General features: G+C 35.1%; 1 protein-coding gene across 1 annotated transcript in view; it reads right to left on the bottom strand.

The window, feature by feature from the left end:
* Nucleotides 1-281: 281 nt before the first annotated feature.
* LOC124619213 (long-chain fatty acid transport protein 1-like) overlaps nucleotides 282-9,305 on the bottom strand; it is a 330,911-nt gene continuing 321,887 nt past the window's right edge. The window contains exon 12 of the mRNA XM_047145433.1: nucleotides 282-589. Within this exon, the coding sequence (XP_047001389.1) occupies nucleotides 438-589 (152 nt within the window). The 3' untranslated portion in view covers nucleotides 282-437. The remainder of the gene's footprint in view (nucleotides 590-9,305) is intronic.

Below are 9,305 nucleotides of genomic sequence, written 5' to 3'. Positions count from 1 at the left end.
TACTACTTAATCAAACAATGGAAAATCCAGGATGGGATGTAACAATATTGAAAAGGAAAGCTGCTACTCACCATATAGTGGAGATGCTGAGTCGCAGATAGGCACATTTATACCATTAATACTCTACTTATAATAGCCAATTAAAGGAAATCGCTAGAGAAACAACGTCTTTCAATATCAAAATAACTTAATTTTGTCATCTAGCTGTATCCTGAGGAATTATCTACTATACCCACAGCAACATGAAAGGAGAAATGAGCACATTAAATAAATCATTCTTCTTTGGATTAATTTAATGAATATATATACATATATATATTTTAAGTTTTTAATGTCTGTATTTACAAAATACATCCCGCGGGCTTTGTAACTTTGAAACAAATTGTAAAGGAACCAATTTTAAACTGAATGTTACATAGACTTTGTACAATAAGACTTCATAATCGTACCCCACCATTAACAATTCTACTGTAGAGCTCTTCATTTAAAGGCACATAGGCACCCTTATCCAGGAAGTACATTCTGTCCTTAACTGTGCTTGGATTATATCCCTCTACTTGCAGTTCACGTTTCTTCAGTTTATATGTTCCTGAAAGAAAAATATACAGTAGAGTCACATGGTGCAGAGTAGAGATTTATAGTTGTCTAAATATTTTAACTCATTTACTGTTCATGGCAAAGACAACAGTGAAAAGAAATCAATGTTTGGGGAAGAAGTATTAGAATTAGCACTTCCTTTCCATGTAAAAAATTTCTTACACCTTAAATTTTAACAGTTTCCACTTTCTTATAACATCATTCTCATTGCCCAGCATGACAGAGCACATTGTAGAAATCAAGAAAAAGCACAGTATCATGCATGCATAGTGATTATAAGGCAACAAAGAGAACAAAAGACAGAGAGAGATTGCAGGTAATACAATATAGAGACAACATTTCGTTTTATGCCGATGTATCAGTACTGGTACTCAACTTGCTCATTCCTTGGAAAGTAAGAACCACATTCCTTGACAGTTCAGCCATTTTCCTCTGCTTATTTGCTACATTAAGAACCTGTGTTACAATGAAGACCAAATAGAAACGGACAAGATAGGATCATGGTAAAGCCGTGGATCCACACCTGCATGAAATTTTGGACAGTTTTTATATTATTAGTGATATACTGGGGTATTGGGGTATTTATTGTATCCTAGGGTGCAAAAGGCACAGGTAGATCAGACCTGCTTTTAATTTGCTGGTTGGAGCAAGGACTGCTTTCCAATACTGCCTCCATCACCACTGTTTTGTCTGTAAATTGACATGTTTTTCTGTACAACTACTGGTTTCGATCATATTTATACAAAGATGTGTCAAACACTGATTACAGACCAATAACAATGGCTTTTTGTGTAACCAAAGGTTCAGTTAATATACACTGTTGTACTTAAATGGTAAATTAGATTAAGTATAATTTCTGCAATTTTGCTTTAGACTATATTTGTAGTGCCCACGCAGTTCTTCATTTGTAGATTTCCTGCAACAGCCCTTGGCCAAAAAGGTAGTTTTGAATGGGTGCATGTCCAAATTAGGCATGGGCAGGAACAGGACTACCTCCCTTCTTCCAGAAAATGAATCAGGGTGGAGCTATTACAGATATTGTCTTATGGAAATTAGATGTACCTCTCAGGTGCAGAACTGTGAATGCCACTTACAGCAGAAGGGCTACATAATCTCCAGAAATTTAGTCATAAGCAATTTGAAATCAAAAAGAAGTTGCCAAACATTACACAATAAAAGCCACAGTGTGAGACACATAATTTGGAACCAAGTCGCTGACCCTTTGCCATGCTTTTGAAATATTTATTTATATAGAATGCATGCGACAAAGAATCTTAGCAGAGAATTATAAAACCTTTTCCACTTCATTGGCTGCCTGGTACAGTGACCATTGTAATTTATTTCAAGAAGAAAACAGTTTTGGTTGCAAAATAATGATTATTTAATAATGTGTTTCACCCTTTTGATGGATCACATTATGTAGTATTCTGCAAATAAGCCCCAGAAGGGTGAAACACATTACTAAATAATCAATATTTTGCCACCAAGACTGGTTCCTTTATGAAATAACAGAGGATTTGCTAAAATTTTTACATAGGAAAATATATTTACATGTAGGCACATTGCTCAACATGCAGGAAAAATTATATACAAATAGCATATACAAATTGCAAACCTTCACATGAGCAACAGAAAATTCAAAGGGTCCAAGATGCTAACATGAAGTGTCATCACACATTTTCCTTCTGGAGGTCTTTCTTTTCATAGACTGCTTACTCTAAACTATTGTTTTATTTAAGATTTAAAGTTTGTAAAAGAATGTATTCTAACACTCACTTGTTACAGTATTTTTGTCCTACTTATCTAATAACACATAAAAATCACTCCAAGCAGCTACAAAAATATGGGCATACTAGTGTATACTCCTTCCAATCATTTAATTCTGTCTGTCTTTCTGATTTATATTTTCTCTATTGGAAATGGAAGGAGCTTAAATAATTAAAAGGTCTGAATTATTCAATTACACAAACTGTGAAGAACACATAGTAACTTAATTTTTTAGTAATTTTTTAACATATCTGTTTAAGATTTTCAGATATTTGCATACATAATCTGACTTTGGATTGTTTCATCAAATATTTATTGTTCCTATACACTGAGCAAAGGTTCAAATCCTCAGCATGCCATGTTGGTTTATACTGGTTTCCCTCCACCACTTAAGGCAAATGCTGGAATGGTTATGTCTTTTTTGGTAATGATACAGCTTTTATCTGTTGTTTTCAATTTTGTAACCCATGGTATGAGACCTGGATTAGGGTAGCATACCTCACCGCTTGCATCCAAAATTTGAGAAGCATGTGGCTAAATATTATATACAAACTTCCATTTGCCATATTCAGAGGACTATGTGGGAATCAGAGATCAGAGTGAGGAAGCTTCTTCACAGACAAGCTGTCAGTCCCAGGAGCTGTGTGTAATAGGGAGCATGCAAGCTTGAAATGAAGCATGTTTAATCCAACCATTTAACATGCTACAGACACCTGTCATTACTTCATTAGCACAAATTTAGAATCATGGCTGCACCATAAGTGTACAAGAATTTATAAACATTTATATTTGGTAAAGGATTTCATACTCTTATTATTACAAATATACTGTCTCCAACCAGGAACATTGTGGTGTAATTGTTTTCACATAAAGTTAATTAATTTGAAAGATATCAGGATTTGAAGACATATTTTCATTACGAAGGAAAAATACATGTGCCAAAATTCATAACCAAGAACCAAGCTAAAATTCATACCCAAGAACCAACAACCTATCTAGCTTTGTAGACCAGCTATTCTGATTCTGAGAAAATGATGCATTTTGCTTAAATTTTTGTAATTCCAAAGTTATTAATTAATTAATATGTGATTTCAAGACACCAACAATTTTTAAACCTTATAAAACTTCAAAATTTTGTTCTGATAGATTTCCCATATTTTGATTTTTGAAGGAAACATCCAAAGTTTCAAAGTTTCAAGTTCTGTTAAATAAATTATAAATGGAAGCTATCTTGGAAGCCAGGGAATTTTTGTTAACATGAAGTTGTGGTATCACTACAATATCAAAAAGTAGTGCCCTGTGATTCTGTAAAACATAAGGGTACAAAACATTGCATACATAAAGTAAATGGTTCTAGAAATCTGAATTGGTGACCTTTGTAATTTCTCTCTTTTGCATCATTAATTAATGTGGCATACTCTCGCAAATGACAAAAAACCTTGAAGTGATGCATTACCCCCAAAGGGTGAGACTATAAACAGCTGGACATGAGCTAGGAGCAGAGTGTCAGGCTGTGAATTCATGGGAGCATGGACTACATTAGCAGTAATGGTGAGAACGTATGCGAAGTGTACCACGCAGGAATACTATCAGAATTGTCAACAACTATGTCAGTTTTGCTCCCCTGCCATTGTCATCATATTATGCACTGAACCTTTAACCATGTTTATGTATGTCATAGAGCAGTGAACAGTTGTTATGGTGCATGTATTCCTAGACAGCGTTAGTGAATCATTCTGGCATCATCACGATTATACGAGGTGTGATCAAAAAGTAATGGGAATTTTTTTCAATCTTTTGAACTAGGATGGTGGGGTAATTACATCCAGTGAAGGGAGGTCAAGGTGAAAATGGTGAAGTACAAGGTTATGACTTTCTAAAATCATGCCCTGAAATGAGGTTCATTCTGTCTGACATTTTGCCCACCACACTTAGAATAGCTTTTTGTCACCTCCCTCCCCCAATCTCCACAATATCCTGGTCAGACACTATGCTCCTTCTGCACCCATTTGTCTACCATATGGCTCCTACACCTATGACTGTACATGCGGTAAGACTTGTGCTATGCACCCTCCTACCACCACTTCTACCAGCCCTGTAACTGGCAAAACACACACCATCTTGGGGAAGACCACCTGTAAAAAGATACATGCCGTGTGCCACTGTTATTTAATCACTGTTTGAGCTTCTACATTGGTATGACTACCACCAAGTTATCAGTTAGGTTGGATGAGTGTAGTAGAGGGTGCAGACTGGCAACACACAATATCCAGTTGCACAGAATGTTCTACAACATGACCTCTATGCCTGTTTCACCACACGTGCCATCCTGATTATTCCCCAAGACACCAGTTTTTCAGAGCTATGTGAGTGGGAACTGGTGTTAAACAATATGCCCATGGTTCTCGCCACACGCATGGCCTTAATTTATATTAATTTCTTCAGCCTCAACCTTTTCTTTCTGTAACGCTTCCTTTCTTTGCTCCATATTAGTTATTCTATATCTTTAATTTTCTAACTTGTCTATCCCCCCCCCCCCCCCCCCCCCCACACACACACACATCTGCCCACCTCAGGTCTACCACATATAATGCACTTAGCTTTCTGCATCAATTTCTGTTTTGCTTATTATGCTATCTTCCACCTTTAAGCTCTCAGGTTTTCAAATCTCCTCCAATGCTGTCCCCAACAATCAGTCTTTCTTTCTCATCCTGTCTTGTAAGTCTACCCTGACTGAATGTTCTTGACAACTTTTCTGAATTCTACCCATTTCCTAAATCTAGCCAGTTCTTGGCCTTCATCCCCCTTCCTTCCCCTTCAACCCTTCCACCAGAAGACAGAGCCATTGGCTCTGAACGCTTGCCCATTTCCTTAACTTTTATATGTGTTTTCTCCTACCGTTGCTTGGTGAGAAGATTTTTTTTTTTTGTCTATAAAACTAGCTTAGCACCCACTGCTTTGTTCACATATACTGTATGGCCTGGAGAGATTCTTTTTTTGTTTTTATTTAATCAAATTTTTAATTTGTTCACAAATTGCAACACATTCTAAGCTTTTCACACTAATTAAGGCCCTATAAGCATGGCCTTTTGTGAATGTACTTCTGACCAAAAAGCGATTCTGGTAGCAGGAATCCAAAATTTTTGTTAATCATGCCTTTTGTCTTCTTGTGGAAAAATTTCCATAGCCACTTTCATTCCCTAACAAATATTTCTTTATACCTTACCAAGAATTGAAATACCAGTTTTCATAAACAGAGCTGTAAAATTTTTTTTACTGTAATGAAATATTTTCTTAAGAAAACTTTCATCCCCTATTGCACCCCCTTAGAGGCTGAATTTCCAGAAACACTGAAACATGTATTTTTGTTATTATTATTATTATTATTATTATTATTATTATTATTTATTTCTAACCAAGAAGTCAAATACTTGTTGTCATAGAGATTGCCTTAAAAATCCTTTAGTAATTCTTCAATAATTATTTATTTTCAAAAAACTTTCACCCATTATTTTACCCTCTTAGTGGTTAAATTACCAAAAAGGCTGAAACAATAACTTTTTATTTTCTGACTGAGAAACCAAATACCAGTTTTCATAGTTCACTAGCTTCAAAATTTCCTTAATAGCTACATACTTTCAAAATGCCTATCATCCCCTATTTCACCCCCTTAGGAGTGGGATTTCAGACAATTTATTCTTAAATGATGCCCACAGTGTGAGATCCACACCCTCTCCAAACTTCAAGTTTCTATCCTTGGTTGGGCTGGTCGATGATGAGTCTGACCCTATTTCACCCCCTTAGGGGCTGAATTTCTGAAAACAGTGAAACATGTTTTTTTATGTCTAACCGAGATGTCAAACAACAATTTTCAAAGATTTAGCTTAAAAAATGCTTTCGCAGTGAAATATTTTCATGAATCATTTCACCCTCTATTTCACCCCCTTAGGGATTGAATTCTCAAAAATAGTGACATGCACATGTTTTATTTCTAACAGAGAATCCAAACACACATTTTCATTGATTTAGCTTCAAAAATGCTTGTACAATATTTCCATAAAACTTTCATTCCCTATTTCACCCCCATAGGTGTTGAATTTCCAAAAACACTTATTTTCTTATGTCTAACTGAGAAGCCAAATTTATATTTTCATAGCTTCAGCTTTAAAAATGCTTTCACAATAGTATCTTTTTATAAAAAATCTCATCCCTTATGTCACCCCTTATGGGTTCAGTTTCCAAAAACACATTAGTAGTTCTTTAATAATAACATGTTTTCAAAACAAACTTTCCATAACTATTCCCCCCCCCCCTTCCTCTCCCACAGGGCTAAATTTCCAAAAATGCTGAAAAACATATTTCTTTATTTCTGACCGAGAAACCAAACACCAATTTTCATAGGTGTAGCTTCAAAATTACTTTAATATTGATATTTTTAAAGAAACCTTCATCCCCTATTTAATCCCCTTCAATTTCAAAAAATCCCTTCTTAAATGACACCTGCAGCATAAGATCCACACCCTCTCCAAATTTCAAGAATCTATCCTTAGCAGTTTGAGCTGGGTGATGATGAACCAGTCAGTCAGTCAAGACATTGCCTTTTATGTACAGAAGAAGATTACAACATATATTTGCATGTACAGATAAACAGACATTGTTGACAATAGAAACCATCCAAAATTATTTCAAAATAAATGCACTGAAGGCAAATAACCTAACTTCAGCTATGCTAGGTATAGATGTACTACCTACTGGCGACATCTGTATCAAACACTGCGGAAGCCAGGTTACTTGCATTCAGTGAATTTCTTTTGAAGTAATTACAATATATTTTGAAAAATTCATTATTTTCATTCAGAGAGCCCTAGTATCATGTGCATCATTTTGTTTTCATAAATCTTCGTAATCATTAGATGCACAAATTAATATCATAGTGTGTACACTTAATACCTTAATAGGGCTAAAGCCTGGAGTGAAGGAAAAAGTGTGTAAATAATTAGCGTAAGTGGTTTGCTGTGCCCAAGAATTACAGTCTTTGGAATATGGCCTGAGCTTCAAGCTTATGTCAAAAGCGTGTGTCCTGTTTCCTGAGATTTTGAGAGCTGATTTATTTGGTAGTTCCTTGATATCATTTGAAAATGTCCAGTTGTGATGTACTAACAAATTTTAATTTTGAACAAACACAGTATAGTCACAGCAAAATTGTCATTTTAACATTTACCAGGTTCAAAGTGTAGAACTTAATGTAAACCAGTAATTATTAAATTTGCTATTTTGGTAACACATTGTGGGTAATATTTGTCAGTAGAACACAAAAATAATGATAATATATGGATGAAAATAGGACGCCCAAGTTGTTTAAATTTTTGTTTTGATTGACATTGAATATGCAAGAGTTGCTCTCCATTCTAATGTATGTTTATCATAAATAAACACTAGTACTACTGCATCATGCAGTAGTATCAAGAATGAAAAAGTCATCTCAATTCTGACAATCTTAATAATGCTAGTCGGCAGATGTATATTTTGACTGCTACAACACTTTTGTGATTGTATTTAATGACTGTTCATGAACCTAATCAATTCATGTCAGCACAATTTTAGAAACAATAATGTTGCTTGTTCACTTTATTCACAAGAACCTGAAAACTTCTGTGCAGTTTGATGTATGCCATGCTGCTTTTCTTCTGCATGGCTTTTGATATAACTATGTTTGTATACAATGTTTGATCAGATATGTAACTTTACTGAGTCATTATTACCGTGTATAGCTCAATATATAACTCTAGCTGGAGCATTATTGAAATGTAACGTCCAACTAATCTCAGATGAGAGACAGGTGGGTCACTGCAGCACAGCATGCATACATGGCACAATGAGGTCTTTATAACCATCAGCCACCAATGTAATCATGTAGCATCTGTTGAAAACTGTTGTGACATTCAATACGATTTGTAGAAGAGAGTAACTAGTTACTGCATATGTGTTATAACTAATTATAAGGAGATGATGATAGTGTACATCAATAGACAGGTAAGATTATGACTCCGGTACTGAATCTTTCGACATAAAAGTGTAAATAAATGGAAAATGTTTGTTTAAAAAATCTCAATGAAATGTTCACACTTCTCTTCTTGCTGCTTACTGTCAGAAAAATAAATGATTAGTGGTGTAGTTAGCCACAGTTGTCTCATACAGAGATCGACTCATGAGCCCCCATGTGCACCTTCGTGAATAAAAAACTGAATAATGCAAGAAAAAGACTGTTTCTATAACATCCTAATGCGTGGCAGATCGTCCAGGGACCAACCAATGCATCCTATGCATTAACTCAAATGAAACTAATCTCAAGTTTAATAAATATGCAGGCAGTAATTTGCAATAAAATAATATTAACTTTTCACAGACTGAATTTATTGCACAAAATTTAAAAGAAATATCCATTCACAATGTTCACAACAGTTTATTATTAAAATAACACAGTCAGTTTGAAAACCGAAATTGACCAGCATTGTGTATTCTGTTAACCTTTAGAAAATCCACAAAAAATATTTGAAGTAGATCAGCACACTGCTAAGTTGAAGATTCTGTAATCACGAATGACCAATATTTTTAATTGCAAATCACCACTGGAAATAACTGCAGAACAGTTCATAGATGTAAAAACAAAGAAGATGTGACTTACCAAACAAAAGCGTTGGCAGGTTGATAGACACACAAACAAACACGAACATACACACAAAATTCTAGCTTTCGCAACCAACGGCTGCTTCATCAGGAAAGAGAAAAGGATAGGGAAAGACGAAAGGATGAAAAAAGGACAGGTATACACTCGCATACACACACATATCCATCCGCACATACACAGACACAAGCTTGTGTCTGTGTATGTGTGGATGGATGTGTGTGTGTATGCGAGTGTATACCTGTCCTTTTTTCCC

The sequence above is a fragment of the Schistocerca americana genome, chromosome 6 (genome assembly GCF_021461395.2).
Source record: "Schistocerca americana isolate TAMUIC-IGC-003095 chromosome 6, iqSchAmer2.1, whole genome shotgun sequence".
NCBI classification, from domain to species: domain Eukaryota; kingdom Metazoa; phylum Arthropoda; class Insecta; order Orthoptera; family Acrididae; genus Schistocerca; species Schistocerca americana.
This window is presented reverse-complemented; position numbering and strand designations above follow the sequence as displayed.